The sequence below is a fragment of the Chrysoperla carnea genome, chromosome 1 (genome assembly GCF_905475395.1).
Source record: "Chrysoperla carnea chromosome 1, inChrCarn1.1, whole genome shotgun sequence".
NCBI classification, from domain to species: Eukaryota; Metazoa; Arthropoda; class Insecta; order Neuroptera; family Chrysopidae; genus Chrysoperla; species Chrysoperla carnea.
The window spans coordinates 41,867,393-41,895,144 of NC_058337.1; the positions used below are offsets into that span (position 1 = coordinate 41,867,393).

At 27.5% G+C, this 27,752-nt stretch overlaps 3 protein-coding genes across 3 annotated transcripts; 2 read left to right on the forward strand and 1 right to left on the reverse strand.

Annotated features, from left to right (window-relative positions):
- Positions 1–258: 258 nt before the first annotated feature.
- On the reverse strand, positions 259–20,318 carry LOC123301358 (xaa-Pro aminopeptidase ApepP-like). Its single transcript, XM_044884097.1, has 8 exons — positions 20,174–20,318; positions 14,301–14,471; positions 13,397–13,802; positions 3,901–4,175; positions 2,252–2,547; positions 1,905–2,184; positions 745–1,098; positions 259–612 (listed from the first exon to the last, which is right to left on the reverse strand). Exons 2-8 carry the CDS (start codon positions 14,415–14,417, stop codon positions 484–486), a joined length of 1,857 nt encoding a protein of 618 aa, XP_044740032.1. The 5' UTR covers positions 14,418–14,471; positions 20,174–20,318; the 3' UTR covers positions 259–483.
- LOC123301366 (28S ribosomal protein S11, mitochondrial) lies at positions 9,405–10,196 on the forward strand. Its single transcript, XM_044884106.1, has 2 exons — positions 9,405–9,741; positions 9,847–10,196. Exons 1-2 carry the CDS (start codon positions 9,472–9,474, stop codon positions 10,162–10,164), a joined length of 588 nt encoding a protein of 195 aa, XP_044740041.1. The 5' UTR covers positions 9,405–9,471; the 3' UTR covers positions 10,165–10,196.
- Positions 20,290–27,501, forward strand: LOC123305069 (tRNA-dihydrouridine(20a/20b) synthase [NAD(P)+]-like). The gene is made up of 5 exons (XM_044886680.1): positions 20,290–20,566; positions 20,637–20,758; positions 20,824–20,899; positions 21,861–22,607; positions 27,447–27,501. The coding sequence occupies exons 1-5, from the start codon at positions 20,487–20,489 to the stop codon at positions 27,499–27,501; spliced, it is 1,080 nt and encodes a 359-aa protein (XP_044742615.1). The 5' UTR covers positions 20,290–20,486.
- Positions 27,502–27,752: the final 251 nt, after the last annotated feature.

A 27,752-nucleotide genomic window follows, 5' to 3' on the forward strand; every position in this document is an offset into this window, starting at 1 on the left:
AAAATTATAAAGGTTTTTTTGAAATCGACTTGTTTTGAATCGAATTTCAAGATGCACATTTAATAATAATATCAAAGCTTCCTATATATTTGCTAACTTCTTTTTTATATAATACCCGGACAGAAAATTTACCCATTTTCGAATTTGGCAATCTTTGAGAGATAGCAAAAGCTCTCTAACATCATTTTTTTCAAAAATGAGAAAATAGAAGCTAAAATGCGAAAAGAAATATTTTTCATATTCAAACTTTTATTTCATTTTTTCTTTTATTTAAGCGTTACAAATTGTAAGTCCAAGCCATTATATTAAAGTAACAAAAGTTTTGGTACTTTGACCTTTACATTATCAAGGTGTTTGTTATATTAAATTGAATGATGAGCGTTTGAGATCTTAACATAATACATAAAAACTTATATTCATTATTTTTATACGAATAAAATTGAATCTTTTAGTACAAACAATTAATATATTATATTTCATTTATTATTTATTGAGGGGTATTGGTTCAGTTTCATGGATTAACCATTCTTTTGCTTCAGTTTGTCCTTGTTCATCTAATAATTTACCAACTTGAGTAAGAACTTGATAGTGGTACTCATTCAAGGCAGTAATCTACAAAAAATATAAATTAATAATAAATAATTAAAGAAATTAATTAAGAAACATAAAAATATATGCAACTTTTTAGGCGATACAGAAGACAAAGCAGAGATTTAAATACATACTAATAAAATAGGTACTCACTTCAGCATTAGTCAACAATGTTTTGTTCAATAATTTAGTTTGTATTGGTACCATTGAAACTTTTTCAAATGTTAAATAGCCACGATTTTGATGATTGTATGGTGTTGAAGCTTTTACGACACGCACAATATCTTCAATACGAATACCCCATTCATTATCTTGATAATATCCTGGTTCGTCTGATAGGAACATATTTTCTTGTAAACCTGGATCGTCAGGCATTGCTCTCCATGTAATACCCATTGGTCCTTCATGTACATTTAAAAATGATCCAATACCATGTGATGTACCATGACCATAATCCAACCCAACTTCCCATAAGTATCTACGTGCGTAGCTGTCTAACGTATTTCCCTAATAAAGAATTAGAATAATATAAAATACGATCACGAAAATATTGTTTTAGTAAGTATAATTGATTAGCGAGATCTATAAATTATAGCGTCCAAGTATAGTAGGTTAGATTGCATCGATTGTCCTACGATGGAAAGCACCAGCCTCTACTCCGTGAACTATTAAGAAACAGTAAATTAGAAACTAGCTAGTTAGAAATAGAAGAGTGCTTTGTTGAAAATGGAATTCAAATCAAAAGTCATCAAAAAGGGACTGATTTTTTCCTTCTTATCATTGTGACAGCTCGGCACTAACATTCAGTTTGTTTGTCTCCTAATTAGTACGATATTGCTTATACAGGCTTTTTGAAGGTAAATAATATTTACGAAATTCCTCAGATTCTACTCTGATGATATCTATCTTGGAATATACTTCCTCCATAGAATTTTGATCATTTTTTTGATGGTTTTAGAAGTAGCTTTCAAATCGCTATTCGCTCCCGAAAAAAAATTGTGTTCATTGTGCCATGTTCGACAGCTTTGTATTATTTCCAACACATCGGCTTTACAACTTCCTAGAATGTTTCAGTGGTTTGGAACCTATACCGGAGCTCATTGACATTAGCCGTCAGAAAATCGGCAGTTTTATGCTATCTTATGCTATCTTTTTTCGACTTAATCAAAGTTCTCGCCCGAACCTTGCCTGTAGGGCTTTTTTACAGCAATCTGCAATACACATCGACGCACCAAATGTGTTGCCCGTAAATATTAGATGTAAATCTATCAAACAATCTATATACTAAACAATTAGCATTAGCGTTTACTTACTAAAATTTCATTTGGGAATATACTAGAGCGTAAAAACTCTTGGCCCTTGAATACACGAGTAAAAGAATCAATTTGGAATTGTGTTGGTTCTCCAAAATGCATGGTACGAGTTAAATCAGTGGTTCCATCCTTATATTGTGCACCAGAGTCACATAAATATAATGATTTATTTGTTATAACCAAATTATTTTTCTCTGATGGTTCAAAATGAATGATTGAGCCATGTGGACCAAATGCACTAATTGTTGAAAAACTTTCTGATACAAAATCATTTTGTTGCCTACAAAAAATAAAAAATATTATCTTCGATTGCAAATAAATGAATTATAGAAAAAAAAATTAATTACTGTCTAAATTTTAATAATTGTGCTGCTCCAGATGTCTCGGTAACTTGAACACCATTTTCCACTTGTTTTTGTAACCAACTAAAGTAACATGCCAATGCAGCACCGTCTCTAATATGTGCAGCTTTCATTCCTTCTATTTCTACATCATTTTTAATTGCTTTCATAACCGGTATTGGAGTAATTGATAATATACGATGTTTTTCTGCCACAGAATTGACGACATTGTAACTTGATGTTGAACTTACCCATCCTCTATTTTGTATAGACAGATCTTGAGCTATGGTTTTCAAATAATCCTATAAAAAATATTTGAAAATTATTGTTTATTGTCTTATGTTAAGAAATTGGTTGATCAAGCCAGTATAGTAGGAATCGTTTCAGAAGACTTATATCGCGTGAACAGTCCCGTTCTGGTAAATAAAAAATGGTTTCTTGTACAAATAACTTTCACAAGTGACATGTCGAGCCTCATTTAAGTATATATTTCAAAATTGTTGGTGTTTACAAAAAGAAAATTGTAAGGTTATAATAAGTCATTCCAATAATATACTTATTAAAAAAATCTCGTGTGAAGCTCTCTTAAAGTGGAGATGCCTAAAGCTTTCATTCTTACATACATTGTTGAACAATTCTAAGTAAAAAGTAGCAAATTCATGGAGGAGATATTATCTGCTTCCACCTATTAATGTAATTATTGGTGTAGTTAATTAGAATGAACGTAGAAATATCTCATAAATGATAAAAACGTCTAAGTAATTTCTGTTTAGGTTTTCATTCTGTATATCACAGTTGGTACTATCATATTAATGCACTTATTATAGGACACCCTATGTAACAAAGTTGAGAAGGCAAAGTATCAAATTAGTTCTCCGCTTCTGTCAATTATTGACAGACCTCTTTCCTTACAATCGATTTGGCAAATATGGTGCAGCAAGGTTCTGAATGGAAGCTAAAGTGCAGAAAGCTCAAAAAATTATTTAAAATAATAATGATTTAAAAAGATGGTACTTCTAAATGATAAAGAATATTTAAATCAAAATTCATCAAATTGAATTAATTTAAATGATTGTTTGCTTGAAACTAGGAGGTTACCAGTTCGAATCTCAGCAGCGAGAGTTAACGAGACGGTTAAATCAAATATAATTAACGAGGCGGTTAATGATTAATTGATAAAACTTTCGTTGATTTTATTTGCAAATTAGCTTCCCGTATTCCAGAATAATGTTGGCTTAATTGCCATAAAAAAGCTAGCTGTAGTATAACCTTCCAATTCTTAGACGCTATATAATTTCCTCACTTCCACCAACATATTTAAACGAAAAATAATGATGTGGGTGAACTCTGATAATGTAAAAACTCAGATTTATAGCTTATACCATTTAGGAAGCCTAAAGAATTATATAATATATTTAATATTTGAAAAATTGAATAAAAAAATAGCCTATATTACATTCAAGGTGATATGAATACGATAAAAAAATTCATCAAAATTCGTCAAATTGATTTGAAGTTAAATTCATTTAAATATTTTTTGTAACAATGTTAATAATATGAAAATGATATAGCCGTTATAGGGGTACTCTAATAATATTTTGATGATACATTCACTGTCCATAATAGTCAATTAATTATATTGAAATATTACTTACAAAGAATTGATCATAATCGTGTAAAACTACATCAATATTCTCATTACTAAAGTGTTGTTTAACTTCAGGTGTAATTTTCTTGGAATCAATAAATAAATGTATTTGACTATTTTGAATAATCACATATGATACAAATACTGGATTATATATAATATCTGATCCACGTAAATTTAATAGCCAGGCAATTTCATCCAATGCTGTTACCACTAAAAATTTCGCGTTTTTTTCTTTCATTTTCTTTTCAATTCTAACTAATTTTTCGGATGATTTTTGTCCTGTAAAAAAATTTTTAAAATTTTATTAATATTAACTTAGCGTACAACAGTTGTCTTTGATTGGTTGTGACTTCATTATATCCGTTTGATTAGATTTGTATTCAGAGTTTTGTTAAGGAATAAAATGATAGATGTCAGGTAAACACATTAAAGTAAAATCATACTATAGTAGATAAAAATGGGAGGCACAAGTAACAATAACAAATATTTTCGTAAATACAAATATGTATCTAGATAGAAAATAGCGTTTTATCATATTCATGGTAACGCCTGAAAGTTTGCAAGACTACGAACTTTTAAGTTGTAAAATAAACACCCTGTGACTTTATTGTGTATTGTATCCGCCAACGCAGAAGTATAATTTTTTCTCTAATCAAAGTGAAAATTCTCTTTTTTTTATATGACTGTTAGCTATGAATAAATCACCCTATCGCAGAATACTGTGTAGATAATAAGATATCAAACCCATTGAAAAATTAACAGCACTGTGTTCTATCTAATTGTAAATTTTTTTTTGGAAAGAAGAATATTATATAAAGAAACCCTAATTTATTCTTTTAAACGTAATTTTAAAAAAGTTTCGGAAAAAAATTAAACCGGCTCAAAAAAATGCGGAAAAAAAATTATATACTTTTAATTTGAATTCGACTGACCGCCTCTAACTTGAGGTAAACTTAATTAAATAGCATTGACTTTATAGTTACAATGTAATGTAATATAATGTCAATGTTAAATAGTGATATATTTGTTAAAAGTAAAAGTGATATATTTGAATTTAAAAAAGTTCAAAATTATCGACCGTTTCATTGTTGAGATATAACGAAAAGCTAATAAATTTTATTGTTAAACAGAAATGACTATAGTTAAAGCATTGGCGGTCAAAGAGAGATAACAATTTAACAGAATTTTAAAGAACACTTCGTACACTATATATTATATGAGAAATAGTTGAGTGGTACATTACAGTTAAAAATAACACATTATTTCACGATAAGCATGTATACTCTTACCGTGCATACAATCCAAAACATTTGTAGGGAGACACCTTAGTTACTTTTTTCGTTTTTTAGCGTCTTTTTTTAGAAAAATTTTATTTTTTATTTTTTTTTAGTGATATAAAGTTACTTAAATAAAGTTGTTTAAATAAATTTTAATCTTGGATTTTCTCACAGGGGATAGTTAAGATATTCATGAAAATTATACAAACAAATAACGTTTATAATTTTACCTATCAACGAATCTCACAATTTTTTCACCTTTACTTATTTATTATTCATTATTAATCATATATAAAGGTTTTTTACCTTCAGTCGATTTTATTGCGTTTCATAATGAGTAATATTTCGAATATAAATAACTAAGCTGTATGTTTGCAAGTTTTATTCAATAAGCAATATTTCTTACGAAGTGACAATTCAAAATAATTTAAAATGAAATTAAATAATATATTTAACTATTATAACATATACGGTTAGAATAGAAAAAAATTATACAAAATTGTAACTCAATAGTAAAAAATTTTCATGAAACTTTAAATTCGATAATCAGCTATGTATTTATTATCACACTTAAAAAATATTAAAAAATGCAATAATCAATCAAAGATTTCATTTTGTAATACAATCCGTTTTTGCAAAATAGTTTATAACAAATTAAATGTAACTGCACACAATTTGAGATCGTCACTTTAACAGAATGCTCTACTGGTCTGTCTATATCAGATATACTTCGTTTGGAAGCAAGGCGGCCCTAAAGTTAAAATTTCGAAATCGTTTTTTATAACTTAACTGCAAACGCGAAATACTATTTTGGTAAAATTGGGTATACTGACTTTGTTTTATCCCTATATATTATAAATGTGAAAGTGAGTTTGTTGTTTATTTTGTTACGCTTTGACGCAAAAACTACTCAATAGATTTTAATGAAACTTTACAATAACATTGCTACTAATACGCAAAAACTACTGAATGGATATTAATGAAATTTTGCAATAATATTTTTCATACATCAGAACATAAAAATAAAAAAATTGAATTTATTTTTTTGACAATCCATTACGCCATCTATTATACAACATTATTGTAAAGCATAAATTAAAGATTTCTATAAAACAAGTGAACGTGAATACAATTTATGGCCATCTTCAATGCATTATAACTATTTTACATTTATAAAAAAAAAATGAAAACTATACATATACTTTCTATTGCACTACTTCGAGTGTTATGGTTGGGCAATAATGTTCACATAAAAATTAATTCTACCATCAATACATTGGCATGAACGTGAAGTTTTTCGATTTCAAATCACTCATAATTGCTACGCTCGAAATGCTTTACCATGAAGGTAAAGGGTTAAAAGTGTTGAATTTAGATTCAATAAACTGTGTATATAAAAAAAAAGTACTCGTGGTTAGAATCGTTTATCCTTATGATTAACTGGAAATTTCATTCGGTCGGAAATTTTTTTGACAAAAGTAGAAAGATCGCATTTAAGTTTTACAAAAAAAACTTTCGCATTTGGAGTTAAGTTACAAAAAAACGATTTCAAAATTTCAACTTTTAATCGTCTAGCTCCCAAACAAAGCAACTTGGACTAAAGAAACTTTAGCTAAATCGTCTAATTAGAGAAGAGTAATAAAGTCGATTGTTGGACGATTCTTTACAACCGATTGTTACACGATTATTTTAATTACTTTCATAACTCTATATATTTTTGATTTTCTACATTTCTAATTAAACACTCTGAATAAAAAGCAGATAATTATCGGAAAAACGTGATGAAAATCAAAAGCATTACTCTATATACTAGTTTTTCTTTTTTAACCGACAGTCTTTTTTATCGGCAAAACTCGATAATTAAATTTTTAAGACCCTATGGCTATCGCAATAATTAAAGATGCCAAAATCTAAAATTATCGATAGCCTTGACTTCTAAGTACCCAAAGACTAATTCATGTACAATTTATTTGTTTGCTCCAGGTACTGTACAACCATTATTAATAATCAGTTTAATACTTGGTTTAAATCCAATTCAATTTCAATCATATGAAAACAATAATATCAATAATAAATCAAGATTACTAAACCATACAATTAAATCACGTGGTTATCCATATTTAATATTATTTTTAATAATATATTCTTTAAATGCATGCTTTGTTTATCCAAGATTAATAATTGGAACTGAATTATTTATTTCATTAATACCAAAAATATGTTATATTTCAATAATATGTTCACGTACAACCCAAGCATATACTTCATTAATATTCACATTTATAAAACGTAATAAATTGATCAGCATATATAATACAATATATAATATTGATAAATTTTTAATAAAATTATTAAATAATAAAAATGTATTATATAACATGTATAAGAAAACATTAATTTATATTTTATTTTATTTAATATATCCAATAATTAATTTATCTTTACGTATGATATTCTTTCGTTTATTTTTAACTGTTGATTATATAATGTTATTCTTTATTTGTGTACCGGCAATCTTAATGATTGTAATTAAAATACAATTTATTATATTGACAAAAATTAATATGTATCGATTAATATTGATTAACCAATGTATTGAACAATTAATATATGATCCAGAATATAATGTTGATTTAACATGGTGGTTTAAATTACGAGCAAATGCACTAACTTCAGAGGTTTCTAGAGGTAAAATTTCAAACAAGAAATATAGTGGGGATTTAATTTCTTAAATGCGGTATCTAAAATTTAGGAAATATCCATAACATGGATTAAGGCTTCATTCCATTGACGCAGCATACATACGCGTTAGCTACATTCTCTTACCGCCGAGTCATAGACGAGAAACAATATGATTTCTGATTTGTAACCGCGGTCTAATGCGTTAGTTTTACGCGTCAATGTGGTGTAACATTAAGTTATAGCCTAGACCAAAATGATTTTTTAATTAGGCACTCCACTATATTGACTGCACGAAGCACGACCTAAACCATTTGGTTACCACAACCTAAACCGTGTGATTATTACCAATTCCACGGAATCTATTTTTATTTCTATGTGTGAGTGTGAGTGTAAAATTGCTATACCCTGATTTTATTATCAAAGAAATTGGATATAGTTCTTCATAGGGTATAAGATTTATCAGGAAGTTTATGATGTACCCTAAAAAGACAATTCCAGACAGCTAATTTAATTTTGTTTTGGAGGGCCTAGAAGCCTCACGTAAATTTGAGAACACTGAAGCCGACATCTTCAGCATATACAGGGGGCTTCGATTTGGCTTGATCATAAAAAAAATAGTGAAAGTATCTTATAGTAAGAATTGTGAAAATTGTTTGCTAAATTTGGTTCGGAATGCTATAATTATCCATGTCTTAGTGGCTTTCATAATATTTCATATTACAATTTTTTTCAGATAAGCAAAAAAATCAAATTCAATCAAATGATTATAAATTAAAAATAATATTTGATTTACATTCTCAATGCATGGAAATTCAATCAATGATATTAAACGCTTATCAAGTACAATTATTTTTAAACTTGACCTTTGAGTATTTAGAGATGGTATCGTACACATTTTTATTTTACCATCGTATTACAAAGCCGGAAGAAAATGTACCATCCGACGATTGTTTATATTTATTTGTGTTTTGGTTAATAGCTGATATGCTTGAATTAAGAGAAATTATTCGAACATGTCAAGAAACGACCCATTATGTAAGTATAATTTAAGAGACATTTTTTAATTAACTATATTTTAAAGTAAACAAGATTCTTCACATTACATTTTATTAAAACTGTTTATTAGTGGAAGATGGAAGTGTCTCTTGTAGAAATATTTAAAAAGTCTTAGTATTACAAAAGAAGAGTTTTTCAGAATTAGTAAAACTTTTTGAGTCTTTCGTTTGAAATATTTCCACAAGAGGTTTCTTAATATCAGCAGCTATTTAACAAAATATGTGAGATACTTCATGTTTTAAAGAAAATATATGAAAGTTATTGATAAATTTCTAAAAAAAAACTATAGTGGATATTTAAAACCCTACCGTTTAGTTGTAAAATAAACTTTCAAATCATTAGAAGTCGTGGTATTACAATATTAGAAGACTGTGGTCTATATTTATTATACACGTCTATGATTTGAAACCTCTATTCCTCTATGTATATTATTTAATACTAGTAGTGATAGATAATACAGTAGTCAGGTCAGGTACTAGAATAAAAACTACATATTAACTTCTTTTAAAATATGTCAAAATTTCATTTATAACCTCAATGATAAACGAACAATAATAAACATGTTAAATATTACAAAATTATTTATAAATAATTCGATGCGTTTATCGCATCGTTCAATATATACGACAAATATTAGATTTAAAACAGAAGACAAAAAACAAATGTTAGCATCAATGCCGGTCAAAGATGAAGGTACCGTTGGTGAAAAAGTAATTGACATCGATACTTTAGTTAGTGATAAATCGTTTCAACGTTTTCCGAATATTAACACACACAAACAACTATTTAATGGTATTCCTTTTGATGAAATACCAATTTGTAACGTAAAGGTAAGAAAAATTACATAATATTGCGCGATACACATGTCGATAAAGCTTTTTAGAAACTTATTTTAATCCTACTTAAGTAATCGAATAAATTATTATTTATTTCAGGTGTCACCAAATAATACAATTCTAAATATAACGGATCACAAGGGCAAAACACAAATGATTCGATCATGTGGTGTTGAAGGCTTTAAAAATACACGAAAGGGAACAAATATAGCAGCACAAGCTACCGCAATTAGTATATCATCACGGGCTATTGAACGTGGACTAAAAACTGTACGTGTACGAGTTCAAGGCATTGGTCCAGGACGAATGTCAGCGATTAAAGGATTACAAATGGGTGGTTTAGATATAATTAGTATTACAGATAGTACTAGAGTGTCATGGAATCCACCCCGTCCACGTAAACAGAAGAAACTTTAAACATATTTTTCATGTGCTTTGTACTAAGTTTTTATTTTTAAATAATTATTGTAAATAAATTGTTAATTATTACGAATTTGACTTTTTTTTACTATTAGCGATTTAATGTTGTTTACTGATTGTGCTAGATAAGTTCACCATATTTAATACGTTTTATCGACCGTCTACATTTAACTCTATAAAATCGAACCTAATACTAAAATAATAATTTTTAAATTTTCTTAGCTCCATATAGGGCCATTTAATTAATGACACAATTTGTTATTTCATTTTTGATTGTTAATGTTAGATTGTGCCACAAAGTTACAAATGAATTGTACTAAAACATTTAGCACCTTTTCGAGTTACAATTAACATTTGTTTGAGAAAATTTTTTATTAACACTTCGAATTTCGATTATTTAAGAGCATTTCATTCTCAGTTTTTTAATCTAATGGGACACATTTTCAATCGACTTGCTTGGTTTATGCTGTATAACAGGTCAATTAAAATATAGCGAATTTCTTAAATGGAATTATTCGAAATAAAAAATACCTTTTTTAAACAAAGATAATGAGTTTAAAAAATTAAAGCTCACTGCAACAATTAAAAAATTATTTCTGTAGACGCTTTATTTTAAATTGGTATTGTTTTTAGGCAAATAAAACTGGCAGTTCGTTACACAAATTGCAAAATGCAATAAATGATACTAAATTGTCTCAAAATGTAAGAATAAATCGAATATGTATATAAAATAAATGCACTGTTAAGTAGTATAACAAGATTTTTGTTTCTAGATTCGTCAATTATCGTTGCAAATAATACATAAAAGAATATATTTTAATATTTATCGAATTTTTGACGTAGATGCCAGTACCATCGATTCGGTAATGTACCATACCTAGAGATTATCCTAGCATTTTTAAACCCTTTTAAAAATATAAATACTTTTCTAATATAAAAGTAAGGCAAAAAACTGTTTTACAACGAAAAGGATTTTCAACCTACTGTGTTTGAGTTGACACGAGGCTGCAGGTTTGCAATTTTATTGGCTTTTACGGTAATCTTTTGAATACAACCACCGTGTTATCCAGGGGTTAATAATGCCTTTAATGGGGTCAAAAGGGCACAAGATTGTGTGTTCTTTAGCATTCGTGTTAACCCTGTGATCCACGAATTGTCTTTTAATACTTACTACTAGAATTGAGTAAGTACGAGTCACCGGTTAATCATGCTTTTAATAAAGTCAAATTGTCACGGATCTGGGGATTTTTTGGCCTTTTGTTAACTCTTTGATTACATCTGCTCCGTCTTGGGATACTTATTCATATTCAGACATTTGTACATAGGATATTTTTGCTATGGGGTATTATTTTGGTATGGAACATAAGCGTATGTGATTAATTTTGTGGAATTAGATAAACTGTAATAATGATTTTTACTAACAACGATGATTAATTGATTTCAGATAATACGTACAGCAGTTACATATTGGGTAATAATGGTACAATTTGATAGTTCATTACGACAAAATGAAATGAATGCGAAAAACATTGAAAATATAACTACAATAGCTATGTAATGGAGTTAACAACTTCGAGTGCAGTGTTTTAATGCCTCGGATCGATTCTTTGTCAAGACGTAACCACAATTTTCTAAGTAAAATGTTAAGTGAAAAAAATCCACTTCTTTTTCATAATAATTTTTCGGATTTGGTATCGTGGAAAATTTTGATTTATTAGTTTTAAAAAATATAAAAGTCGAAAAATTCGAATGAATGGAATTTTTACTTAAAGCATTATATTGTTATTTCAATGCCTAATTCACTTTTTGATATAGCGTAAAATTAGGATATGATTACGAAATGAGGAATTTTTATGTTAAAACCTTAAAAAAATTTTTATTTGTTTAACAATTATTTTAGTAAATTGTTTGTTTGTTTTTTATTTATTTAAAAAGTCTTGTAAAATTTTGTTGTGTTAGAAACCTACTTTAGTTTTTAATTTACAATATGTATCTACTGTCAAGGAGCTCTAATGTTAATAAATTAATGTTATACAACGAGCTAAAGGTAGATCAGTAGTGAAATGGTACGTCGATGTATATACGACATTAATTTTATAAAAAAAAACTCTTGTGGCGTAAAATGAATAATCAAAATTTGCTTCTTTCAACTTCATCGTTAATAATTAGTTGTAATCTAAGCGACTCTAATAAAAAAAGGCACCCCACCGAACATCTGAAAATTATAAAGTGAAAATGGCTGAAAAACATGTACATGACATTGCCTTTGTAAAAGCTTTTTTTTCCAAAAAAGCGCGTATAAACACCACGTAATACGTAAATACACCACTTTAATTTTTTTTTTTTTTAAGTTTTGACTATGCACATGCTATGTATGTGTACAGATAGAAAATATTTTAAACTTTAATTTAAAAAGATAAAAGTGAAAATCAACAATTGACTGATTTAATTGTGATATATAGACAGTATTAAATACGGAATCGTTTGTTTTTTTTTTTACGTCATGTAATTAGATAGCCACCCAGAACTAATATTCCCATTTAATACATATTACATACTATATAATTTGCGCCCTCAAAGGTAAACAGTGATGTTTATGAAAAAATGTTTCAAACAATAGTGATTTATTTTTTTATAAGGAAAATTTTTTACATTTAAACTTTTGTTTTATCTCTAACGGTTTACAAGATGGGTCCTAAGGACCCAAGACCCAATTGACTTATGTTGCTCATTTACGAACTCTTCCTCACTTTTTACGTCCTATGCACGCAATAAAAATTTCAGCATGATATCTTTTTTCGTTTTTGAGTTATCGAGTTGACAGACAGGCAGGCGGACAGAAAACTGAAAATGGACTAAGTAGGTGATTTTATGCACACCTATACCAAAATTTTGTTCGTAGTATCAATATTTTAGGCGTTACAAACTTGGGACTAAACTTAGTATACCTTGATATATTTCATATATACATGGTATAAAATCAAGGTGTTATGAAGTGCATTTTCATTAAAAAAAAAAAAAAAATTTATATCAAAAGGTTTGTCAGAAGTTAATTAACAAAAATTGTCAGCCAGATAAATTTTTTCAAAAGTGGTTCATTATTTACTACAAATTGAATAAAATTCAAGCAATGTTTTGGAAAAAACGTATTTAAATATAACTAAAATTTTATGGATCCTTGCCTTAAAAATACAATCATTAAATATCTCGAATAAAATAATTTGCTTACCTGTATAATTTAAAGTTAACGGAAATACAATGTTTGATGTGGGTGCTGGTCGGTCTGTCCATATTAAATCAACAAGATTTGTAGATATTGATTTTAATGCATGTCCATTTAATCTTAATTCATTTTCCAATGGACTATATTCTCGATAATTGTATAATGAACCATCGACACCAACAAACGAATTTGGTGGTAATGTTTTTGATAAATATTCTGTAATTTTTGGTGTTGATGGTTGCCCTTCCTTCATTAATTTCCAATTTGAATCTAATTCTTGTTCAGCTTGTAAATAATATCGTCCATCCGTCCACAGCAATGCTTCTGTTTCGGTGACAACAACAGTACCTGCCGACCCAGTGAATCCCGATACAAATTCTCGACGTGCATCCGATTTATCAATGTATTCACTCTGAAAATAAATTAAAATGCAATATTTTCGACATAACTAGCAAATCAGAAAATCACGAGTCAATAGTTTTTGATCACTGGGAAGTTTTCGAAAAGTGTCTAACACCCGATTTCTTCGTTTATAGGGCTTGATTATATCGAGTTTAAACTAGGGCTTAACTTCATGATAGGATATTTCTATTTATAGTGGCATGCTTAAAATTTAGTATCAATTTGTTTGTTATTCAAATAAGGATAAATTTTAACTCGTTAGACTAATGTTTTCAGATTCTAAGCAGACAACATGATATTTGAGTTTGTTATACAATTATCTTTTTATTAGATTTACAAAAAAATATAATAAAACGGATGTAGTTTTAAAATATTTTTTGATAAGTATTAGAAAAGAATGTATGAAGGACTCGAATTTCAAAAGACCTCGTAGATTACACACGATATTAACTAAATAAATATTTTCGATTTTCAAACATAATAATTATAAAATTGCTTTTATACTTACTTGATGTGCATCATTTGTAGGTATGATATAAGCTTGTAGTGGTTCCGATACGTATGTGATATCTTTCATACAGGATCGTAAATTTTTCAGTATATTTGTTGTTGATTTCAAAGCCATTATCGAATTGAATTGTATTAGAAAAAAAAAAGTAAAATGTTTTTTATATATTACCTAGAAAATTAAAATTAGTATTAGTAGAATATTGGGATTTAGTGATTTTTTCAACAAAAAGATTTTTTTACAATTGAGAATATATATCAGTATATATCACTCTTCTAATGCGAAAAAGGAAAGATAGATTTTTACACTTTTGCTTGCTGGTGGTAACCCAAATGTTTAAAAATATCTTGATAACAACGATCGAATAAAAAATATTATCATGATTAATACTGAATATTTATCATTTAGAATTGGATTATTCATATGTGGTAATAATAATTAATGTAGAAAGTGCCTCTTATGTTTTAGACCTAAATTCAATCGAATGTAATAGCTAGTCCGGTCGAAAAAATGTTTTAAATAAAAAATGTTGGTTTTATTATGAGGATATAAACTTTCTAATTTAATGTGTTATTCTATCTCTTAGCTGATGGGATCTAAATTGGCTATTAAAGTAACCCCCAGATAACAAGATCCAATCTCATGTGAGAACAATGATGTTCCCCATCAAGTTCTGCAACATTTGTTTAATTTATTGTTTTATTAGTTAAATCGAAACGACTTATTAGCCATAATAGATTAAAATGGCCCACCCTGTATATTAAATAATAAAAAATATCAATACACGTGCATTCACAAAATTGCTATCTTTTGCTGAGTTTACATTTAGGTATACTCTCTGCATCACAAAATTTGCACAAATTGATTATCCATTTTCATAAATTCATTAAAACTCTAAGGTTTGTTAGGATTAAAAGATGAGGATTAAGGTTTGTTGAAAATAGTTATGACATGTATATATCACATGTATCACCAAATATATTTTAGAGAAAAAAGTATGGAATCTTTACATTTGCTTTGTGCAAATTTTGTGACGCAGAGAGTACATATTTTTAAGTATAATTTTGCTTCGGGATTATATCGAAATAATCCATATAATTTCAATTGACAACTATTGAATTTAATCGCGTTTGTGACATAGTAGATTGCTCTGCTGTGTAATTAGAAGCAGACATGCACAAAAAAATATTCGCAGCGCTATCTATATGCACGAATAGCCAACTTAAGTAGCCACCCTGTATAATATTAATAAATTTTGAATAAAAATTAAACAAGTTTTTAATAAAATTATTAAAAAAGTAATGAAAGAAACGCCGTCAAAGGGAAATTTTCAGTTTTAAGCACATTATTTATTGTTGATAATCCTTCAATTTAAATTACCTGAATAGAATTTAATGAATTTTTATTTATTTGTATACCCTATGTATGAAATATATCAGAGTATAGTAAGTTTACTCCCAGGGAATGTTTAAAATAGAAATTTTGGTATAGGCGAAAATCACCTGACTTTGAATTCGTAAACGTGACTTTGAAAAAGGTTAAATAGGTGCATGGGTAGCTTCAAATAGTGAGTCCAGTCTATTTTCATACTAAATTCATCCGAAATTATATTCAATTTTCGGGAAAATTTTTTTGTTTAAAGATCCTTTTTAAAATATGTAGGTTTTAAAAGCCGAAAAAAAAAAATCCAAGAAAAATTTACGAGGAAAAAAGGTTGTCATTTATTCCGACATAAATCATTTATTTTAATTTATTAATTAAAAAAAATACAAGTACTGATATTCAACACTATCTAGATAAAGTATTTCAACAAATAACATTTAAAATTGTTTATTTTCACCTGTTTAACAAAACATAAATGCTATTTAGAATTTTGTACAAAAATCAGATGGAAAATACACATCGCCCGCTTAGATATTAAGCGTATTAAGTAATTTAAAACCTACCATTTTAATTTATGATATTTCTATAAATATTTTTTTATTGCAATCTTGAATTATCACTTGCTTATTGTACTAATTTAATGATCGACTCAATTTTATCTAAATCAGATAATTTGATATATACTTAAAAATCTTGAGACACAACAATTAAAAATGTATGAAAACTTTTTGTAAAATAAACTAACAATGGAAGCTAGGACATGTTATTTATAAATCATTAAAAAAAAATGGTAATACATTTTTTTACTCCCACTTTTATCATTTTTATTACTCAATTTAGTACGTTTTTATTGTAATGCAGAATTGATTATAGTAAAAATATCAATTTACGATTATGAATTCTATATTTACCTAATCTAAGAAAATTAAAACATTGTTATGGATAACATAATAAATCTAGGGAAAAATTGAACCGATTTATATATATTATTCAGTGCCGCATTTATTTTGTCCTCGTAATCTGCCTGGACCCCACTGAAACCGAAGGTCATACTGAAGGAGGGGACAGGAATGTTGAGTTACCTCACTCTGGACATGGCTAGTTGATTCAGTATTTATGGATATCTAAAAATTGCTTATTTGCTCCCCTCTAGAACAAACAATCTTCATTTGTCCCACCCTAGACCACCAAAATATTTAATAGATTTAACTTGCTTAGTGAAATTTATAGATAATATGGCAGGGCGATATCGTTAAATTTATCAATAGTTATAATAATTGCACACTTTTCATCCTATTTTTTCCATCCTACAAACCCCTGAAAAAGTGCGTAGAAATGAAAATGACTGAAAATGTGAATGCGACTAAACATGTTTGTACTTTTCGTAAACCTTGGACCAAAAGGAGTTAATTAGTAAAAAACAAATTTGTGCGAGTGAGCTATAATAATATTGTTTCAAACAAATTAATTTGTTAGCTAATACTTAAACAGTTGTTTTTTTAAATTCGAAAATGCCTTTTAAGGGTAAAACGGGCAAAATAAAGCACTTTTTACCATTGTGATTTTTTCGAAAAAATTGCGTGTTAAAAAAGTTACAACCATTTTAATGTCAAAAATGGCCCATTTCCAAAATTTTTCACTCGGCGAGTTTTGATCAAATTTAAAACACCTACAGCAAAATACTCCTCAGATCTTGAGCTTTAACTGACACTTTTTTTAAATAAGAAAAAATAAATTTTCTCTCGATCGATTTGAATCGACGGTTTTTTAATTTAAGGAAAATGTTACGAGTTTTATATCGTTTTATATGTTTTTTAACATCCTGATAGCGAATTTTAACTAGAAAAAAGGAAAATCTGTGCTATTGCAACTGAGATATATTGGACAGCAGAAATTTAAAAGTCGTGTTTTGGTATTCGCTATTTTTTAATTTTTATCGTCGAAAGGTTAAAAATCGATCCTAAGTATTTTCGACAGACAAGCAGATACGTAGATACAACGAGTTAAAAGAAAAGGAGTAAAAATAAAAAAATCGGGTGCATTTACCGTTTTAATTAATAACTTTTGCGATATCGCCTAAAATCACCAAAAGCTTTATTTTGTAGCAATTTTGGAAATATATTGAATAATACTCATAATCATCAAATGAGGTGGATTTTATTAAAATTTATAATTTGCCCGACTTTCCCCGAACCGCACCTTTATGGTATATCAAAAAAGAGAGTCATCGTAGTGGACTCTATTTATAGGAATACTAGCATTATTTAGTTTTAAAATTTTCTATCTGTGTTGCATTTTAAACTAAAACTCCTGAACTATATCGTATTTGATTTTCCTTGAATTTAATTATAGCCTTCTAGCCCGTGACAGTAAAACTGCACTTACACGGATTTCGAAATTTCGCATATGAATCCATACTACAACCTAACAATAGGTACAATAGGAATTAGGTTTGCCAGGGTTTATTCTGGCAGAAATATTTTTTGTCAGGATTTTTGTATTTTTTACTGGTGTCACACCGAGATATTTTGGTCAAGTTTTGAGCTGTCACACCGAGATATTTCAAAATTAGAACTCAAAACGAACAAATAAAAAAAAAAGTAATTTCGCGATAAGGGTAAAATTTTATTGGCTTTGTAAATTAAAAATCGATGCGACAGACCTTTCTGCCACGATAAGAAATTTCCTGAAAATAGATAAAATTTGCAATAAAATGATCTCTTACAAATGAATTTCCATGAAAGTGCAAAATACTTGTAATTAAAATATAAAAATATTTCTGCCAGGATAAACCCTGACACACCTAGTACATTTTGTACCTATCGTTAAATAGCATTGATTCATATGGGAAATTTCTTAATCCGTGTAAGTGCAGTTTTACTGTCACGGACTCCCCGCTCATTAGCAAAATGTAATTAGTTTATTTAATTTACGTTAATTTTTACTATGTTGTTTTAATGTGCCTATAATTATGTCATTTAGTATACCTATAATTTTGAGTCTAATCATCTAGCTTACTTAATTTTATGCTGAAAATGATTAGAATACTTGTAATTTTTATCTAAATTTATTGAAATTTAATACAATTATAATGAAATATTCATTTTCTGATAGCTCTTCGTTATATACTCAGTGGCGTAACAACCAAGGAATCCAAAGTCTACTTTCAGTTAAGACCTCTCAACTGAACCCTTCATAAAAAAAAATTACCCAACTCTGACTCAAATCTGAGATATCGACTTGTAAATCGAAAAAAAGTTTAAGGACAAAAATATTCCCTCTGGTGGAGCATATCCATAACTTAATTATACTAATTTTATGCATGAGCAATAATTGGGTAATGTATACTATAAATAGAGTTACTCAGATTACGGAAAATTCAGAAGATAGGAATCATTGTTTTATTTAAAAAAAAGATTATTCAGATTCTAGCAGCGAGTAACTGCTAGTATCTTTAATTATAATTTTATAATATATAAATTATAGCTTATGTGCTATTTTGAAAGTAACAAACATCCATACATCCTCACAAACTTTCGCATTTTTAATATTAATTGGATGAACAAAATATAAATTATACCTAAAGCATACCCGCCCATTTGTACCCGACTACGAAAGGGTTATTTTAAAAAAATAATTTGTTTCACAATATTTATTCTATTTCGCTACGTTTGCTACAGATGAGATTTGCTATCTTTTTTTAAGATATATTATAATCAGTGGACGACTTATATTATTTATCTGACGAACGAAGGATATAAATACGCGTTTCATATGGCTGTGGCTGGCCTTGTTTCACTGTAGATCAAAAAAGCCTGACCAAATTATAACAGTTGTGGTATCGTTAGAATCGTGATGAAAGCCCGGGTGATATAGAAACTGAACCTTTAAGTCTACACACTGTAGAGTGTTAAAAGCAGCCACCTAATATTAGTAAATTAGTTAAGGCGAAGGAATATATTTCGTCTGTACCTCCGACTACGTGGTTATTTTGTTATTTTAATTTTTTTTTCGTAGAATTTTTTTGACATCATTTTTTAAAATCAAAATGCCCATTATGAGTATCGAAAGTCACTTTAAAGTATTTAATTCTTTTTAAGATGTTCAAATGTTTTAAATATCCAGAGCCAAATACAATAAAATTACAATTTTCATTTCAATTCATTTGCAATTAAAAAATTCAAAATTTTCAACACTTTACATGTAAAACAGGCTTTATAATAAATAAATCATGTGTACTTAAATTTATTTACCTAAGCATTTAAAAACAAATATAAATTAAACTCAATTATTTAAAAATTGTTTATTTTAAATTTAGACTAAAATCTTATAAAAAAAAAGACAAGAAATACCAATACTTCGATATTTCTATAACCTCTTCGATAAAGTCAATTGTCAATTTTCCGAATCTGTGACATACACATTTTACTTATCATTTGAAAAACAATTTTAGGTTAAAATAAAAAGATTTTATATTAAAAGGTACTTACTGCTAACTATTAAATAATCTTGATAGATTTTAAAATGTGGAATTAGAAATTTATATAAAAATGATATTTATTGAATTAATTATAAATAATACTTCACAATTCAAAAATGAAATGTCGGGTTTATGAACTTAAATTCATGTTAATGTTACGACAAATTGTTACAACTAATACTTTGTTCGAAATTTTTATTGTCTGATTAAACAGTGATATAATTGTACTGATAATTATTTTAATTATCAAAATAATCTAATTTTTTAAGACAATGATACTATAATTATCTATTAATTTTGGAAAAATAATAAAATTTTTAAATATGCGTACATCTATATTAGATATATTTGAAAATAATGATGATTTTATTAAAATATCTGCCCCAATGGTTCGATATAGTAAGTAAGTATCAAATACTAAGATAAATTTTATTTATTCTGAATACCAGTTAATAAAATTTTTATTTTATTAGATTACAATTTCGAACATTAGTTCGAAATTATGGTTGTGATATTAGTTATACGCCAATGATAATGGCTGATTCATTTTGTAAAAGTGAACAAGCACGCTTAAATGAATTTACGACTAATATGTGTACGTATTTCATTTGTTTTTGAAGATGACGTATATTTTTTTTTTAAATAAAAATTTCTTTGTAGATGATACACCACTGGTTGTACAATTTGGTGTCAATACAGTTCATGATTTTGTTGGAGCAACACATATGGTTGCGCCGTAAGTAGTCGAATTAAAACATAGATTAATGTATTTAGATATTTTTGCGTGCTCTTCATTGGAGTAGTGAAGTTGTGTACAGTTTCTAAAACTGAATTCAACTCTTAAGGCAAAAATGGTTTTAGAGAAATCGTTTTGCCGTATTCAAATACCAAAATTGTTTAGATCGACTTATCGACAGTGTAATGAGAACGAACGCTGATTTGAATACAGTCGTTCAAGCAATTTTTTAATCCTCTGCTGCAAAAGATAGTTCGAATTTCATTTATTGATACTGTGAAGTTTATTTTATTCAGTATTGAAGTTTAAAGTTAATTCAGTCGCTAGCAATTGCATGAAGGGATTAACAAGATATTCATAGATCATTTTTAATGATTTTTAACTCGCAGAATCGATTTTTGATTTTAGATAAAACCAGTAAAAACACCTGTTGTTGTCATGTTATTCAAAGAGTGTGTTAGTTGACAAGAAAGTCATTGTTTCTCTATTTATTTAATTTATAATCAAACAGTTATTTATCACATTATATTTTCCTCAGGGCGTGCTTTTTATTAAGAAAATTTCATTTTAATCGAACCACTTGACAAATTATGCTATTTCTATAAAATGCTTTTCAAGAAAGTGTTAAAAAAACACTAATAATAGTTATTATTTTAATCACTAGATAGAGTAATTACGATTAGCTAATTCATACTGAAGATGACTACATGATAGTCGAAATACGTATTTATTAATTCTATTTTGAAATATCCTAGAGTTCTCATTTATTATCTTTAATAATATTTATATCCGATTACAGTGTTTCTAGATGATAAACATTTTTTGTATAGGACAAAAGTCTCTGTATAGAAAAAATGTATAACACTATTATTGCCTTATGCTCTAGTACTTTCTAGAAATTTTGCGATCCAAATTTTTAGAATTAATTATTAAGTAAAACGAATTTTGAATTTATTTGCAGATATAGTGATGGCGTTGAAATAAATTGCGGTTGCCCACAACGTTGGGCTATTACAGATGGTTATGGTTGCGCATTATTATCAAAACCCGACTTAATATCAGATTTAATACGTCAATGTCGAGCACATGTACAAAATAATTTTACAGTATCAGCAAAAATTCGATTATTAACTGACGAAAATAAAACAATTGAACTGTGTCGTCAACTAGAAAAGGCTGGAGTATCATATGTTACAATACACGGGCGAACTCAACAACAACGATCATCGCAACCTATTAATATCGAAAGTATAAGAAATGTAAAACAATCATTAAAAATTCCGGTTGTAGCAAATGGCGATGTGAAAACGTATCAAGATGCTGTAAATTTACATTTGTCTACCGGTTGTGAAGGTATTATGGTGGCACGTGGCATATTAACAAATCCAACATTATTCATGGAAATAAATACCGAACATACTTCTATTGATTGTGTACAAAAATGGCTGAACATTTGTTTCAATACAATTTTAAGTGAATACAATAAAGACTCTGATATAGATTTAAGTTTTATTAAAAATATATGCTCAAATAAAAAATTCCCGAACTTAACATATCAATGTTTTCATCATCATTTAGTATTTATGTTAGAAAAAGTGTTACCGAAATGTGAACGAAAAGTTTTTAATAGTTTAAATAATTTTTATGATGTATTTGAGTTTTTGTATAAGAAATATAATATTCTGCCAGAACAATATGATTATGACCAGTATATATTAAATCAAAATATGATTTTAAATTATGAAAATAGAGACGAAATTTATTTAAAATTATTAAACGATTTTAATTAAAAAAATTAAATGTTGTTCCATTCTTTATATACCCAGTTTACTCTTACATTAAATCCATAAATTACGTAACGCTATTCTATAATATTCAATACCCCCTTTCTTTATACAATCCAAATTATCATTTGTGTCACGTTTTCGTTCTATCATTACTTTCCCCTTAAACGAATCGTTATTAATGTACGGCGTCCGAATAGTAAACTGTTAATTTTTGTGTTAAAGAAACTTTATTATCTACAACTGAACAATCTGGTTTGTCAATGTTTTTTAATATTATTTTTTTCGAAAAGTTCCTAAAATTTATTAAGAAAAATTTTTAAAAAATGTTTTTTTAAATTGATTTTTCATGTAATTTTACAATTGAAAATAATTGTCGGTTATTAACTGTCGAAAATAAAACAATTGAACTGTGTCGTCAACTAGAAAAGGTTGGAGTATCATATGTTACAATACACGGGCGAACTCAACAACAACGATCATCGCAACCTATTTATACCGAAAGTATAAGTATATATATATTTTCTACACTGCTATAAATTCAAACGCCAGTGACGTCATCATATAGCTTTAATAACGCCACCGCACAGAGAAATGGGAAAAAAATCTACAAGATGAAAAATGGTTTGTCTCTCAACTTGTTTCATTATAATATTTTAACACAATTTTACGTGGAAACAAGCAAAAAAATGAGAATCTCGTGTGATTCCGATTGGTTCCCAGCCTCAAAGGATATCAATACATCACAAAGAATCACAATTCGTTCTTTATTAAAAAATATAACTTTTTTTTTTTATTAATAATTAATAGAAAATGAAATTATTAATTTGAAAAAAATTACTTTTATATACTTTAGAGGAACTATTCTTTCATTTATTTACGAATTTGTGGCAAAAATAGTCTTAATTAAGAATACTATTTTCTAGTATTGTTATTCCTAACGAATTTTCTGAAGCAAGGAGTTTCGTTACAGACACCGGAAATAAAGGAATTGACAAACAAATGCATAAATCTATATGACTGTCTACATGACCGTTCTCACAAATAGTGCACATGTACATGATCATGGTTTGATGAACTGGACTGTTATGGCCAAACTACGTTAAATGACAAAGTAAATAAACAAATAGATGAATGAAGTTAGTTTACAAAATTGAAATATGTAAAAATACCTTAATCTAGCGCCTTATCCACTCAGATTTAAAGGTAAAATAAATTTGCAACGAACTAATAATTTTATATTGTTTTTTAATAATAATAATTATAGTTATATATAGTATTATATATATAATATTAATATAGTGTTTTGTGTATTGAATTTTTTTCTTCTTTTTTTGATATACAATTCGTTATTATATAAATCTAATAATAATTAATTACCAAATATATCATCTATATATACAAATAAACATACAAAATAATCAGTTTTTTAATTGTTTGTTTATTCATATTATAATTTTTATTATATAAAAATAATAACAAATAAAACTAAATATATGTAACATGTATAATTAATTATTATGTAGTAACAAACAACTGTTATATTAGCTATATTTAAATTAATTTAAATGCTTTATTGTTGCCGATACTTCTGGTATAGGTAATAATAATATGGTATCTTCATTTTATAAAGCGAAAAAACTATCAAGAATATTTTCACGCTAAAACTGTCAAGAATTTTTAATTTTGTGATATTTTTTTGAAAAATTATACTCGTAAAATTAATTTACATTACAACAGGCTTTTTTATTCAATGTATAACATAATTTAAAAGATGTCGAGAAAATTTAATTGTTAAAAGTGATTGATTAATCTCTTAGATTATTTTACGTTAAATTTTGTGTGCATTATCTATAGAAAAGAAAGGGGACGTAAATAGATCATTTTATAAATTTGCTATGTTTCGGGGAGTTGTCAAAAAATTATTCTAGCGATAAAACACCAAATATTTTCTATCTTTGTCAAGCAGTGCTGTTTACAAACATTTGAATAGTTTTTTTACATACTACACGAAATAAAAAAATTGTTTCAAATTAAAAAGTCTATTAATTTCATTTTAGAATAAGTTTTTAGAGAGATAGATATACCTTTAATTAAGATAATATATAGATCTAATCTTGCAAAGTATGGTGGAAAATGTTTTAAAATATCGATATTAATATCAAAATTTAAAATATTGATATATCCCATCAATACCATCCCTAATTTTGACACATTTCTCATCTTACATTGCAAGATTACCTTTAATATTTTCTATCTACTGGCAGTCTATGAATGCTATATTTCTATGACTAACATGTAAATTAGCCATAAAAGTGCGCTTTCATTGACGTTTGAATGCCAAACTGACAGTAATTGTCGCTAGCGTAAAATATTTAACGTAAACGATAAATTACTGTAAGTTTGACCTCCCTTGACGACGAATATTAAATGAAAATTTATACAGACTAGCGCCAAATGAATTCGACTGCTCCTTTTGCAAATAATATTTCAGGATTTTGCAAATAGAACTTGAAGAATTTTTAATGCAACATTTAAAACGCAATTCGCCTTGGAACCAAGAAGCAGTACTGAATCATAGCGGATACTACAGGAGATTAAATGACTCTATTAAAGAAAATCTTTGACAAATGCAATTTTTTGCGTAAAAGCTCTTTTCTGTTTCCTATGGAGTATTTGAAAGAAAGAGTGATTAGTAATAAGCCAATCACTGCACAATTTGCGAGACAAAATTTCAAAAAACAAATTTAAAAAAATTCCCCTTTAATTTACAATGTTTAAATAAAAAAATATACCGCTAATACAGGAAAGAAAACTCCATTTTCCACCACCCTGTATAATATAAGTGGATACATACGATATTTTAAAAAAAACAACAATTCTAATTAAATTTTTATGTTTATAAATTGAAATTTATAGCTAATATAATAATTATATTATTTTCATTATATTATTAAATCATAAGGGTGTAAATAATTTTTATAGATCTTATTTTAAAATATTTTTAATTTATTTTCAAAATTAATGAATTGTTTAGAAGTTAGAAGTATTAATTAATTTCTCGCCTTTATTCAAATCATAATTTTATGAGCATCGTATTAGTATTAGGTTATCTATCAATTTATTTATATACACCCATATTAAATCAATTTTTCGTTTACTGATTTGTACGAAAATGTTCACATTCATCTATTCACACAATTTATGTATCGCACTACACTCTTAATATAGATAACACTGAATTTAACATGCTAAGCTGTAGGGTATTATCCTAAATTTTAAATTTATCATAAAATTATGAAAAAATTAAGAAAATTTATTATGTATGAATAATGTAGCTTGAATAATACGTTTTACAAAATTTATGACAAGAAATGGATATAAAATGAATAAAAACATTATTATTTAAAAGTCTATCTAACTGTACGGCATTGCCGGCTGTCTTCATTGCCAATCTGATACCTCGATTTAAGAATTGGATTCAATATTATCATATTTATACTGCAATATGTGCACTTAAAGTAATTGTCTAATTTTTTTTCAAAATGCGAACTTATCTTAGAAAAAACAGATCTTATTTTCAAATTTTATAAAAATCATCGGTTGAAATATAATAAAATATACAAATTTTCATATTTATTATACTAGTACATATTCCCGTAGTGATGGTATATTTTCCAACGAAAAAGTTGTCTCTGACCTATTGGAGGGTTGCAAGCTATCTCTATTCCACACTTCATTAAAATTTTTTCAGTATCTGTGAAAAGGTAATAAGTATACAAACGTCCTTGTTAATTTATATAATAGTATGGATTTCCGTAGGAATGACATAAATTCCATGGTAAATAGTAGCCTTTGTTCGGCTCCAGAATGAAAGAAATTTCATCAAGACCGGTTCAGCGGTTTTTTTTCGAAATAGTAACAAACTTTCAAACACAAAAATAAAAGATTGTATGCAACAGAGATAAATGTAGAGCTAGAGAATGGCTTAGCCTACCTCCTGACTTTGGAAAACAATCCATTATTTTCGAATCTTTTGGAATTGAAGTATTTTTAATTTCCGCTACAATCAATATTGTTGCGATAGCTATTTTAGAACTTTCTATTAAAAAAAATATACAATAAACAATATCCATTCCACAATCAACAAAGCCGACAATGATATATTATTTATTTAAAAGTGAGCTAGAAACACAAAACAAGCTCCGATAATAAAAATGTTTTTTTAAATTTATTACAAATAAATTTTGCGGTTTAAAAAATATATTTACACTGTACAATACTAATAAAGATTCAAAACAATTCATTATTTTGTTAAATAAAATTGAACAGTATATTCATTCATCACATTCATTTCAAGTATACAAAAAGTATTGGCGATCAAAAACATGTAGAAGGTGAATTCGTTTCCATAAAATATATCCAGATCATGTGTATTTATTTAAAAAGTTTTGATTTATACATTCTTAACACAAAATTTAAAAATATTTTGTGATAAAAATTGATATCGCCCGCGGGCTCACATATTCTTAATTTGTCCAGTATTAATAGACACTAAACTTCGGTAAAACTACTAGAAAGATGGCTTTTGTACCTAGCTTTTTTTGATGTTCTTATGAAACTCAAAAATTTTACGCAGTTTGCTAAAATTAGTATTTCATCTCCCTAATGACTTTCGACACCCCACTTACGAAAGTTGAGGAAACAAGGTTTTTAATTAATATTTAATGGACATCATATTCGAATACTTAAATATATTATAGCACGGAAATAATCAATGACGTTCATAACGACATCAAAGGGGGAACAACTCCATAAATGGAAAACAGCATAGGTTATTTCAAACAGCGACAGAAGCGCTACGATTTCCCTTTAACATGGTATTCGGATGAAAATATTTGCAAAAAAATTGCTTACCCATTCAAATGACTAGATATTTTGATAAAGCCGATATATAAACATTTCAACTACAGCAGGTTGTCTTCAGCAAAATTCTTAAAAAAATACAAGAAAAAACTCAAAACAATCATAGATTCATGATAATAGTCTTCTAAGCGGGTAACAGAAAT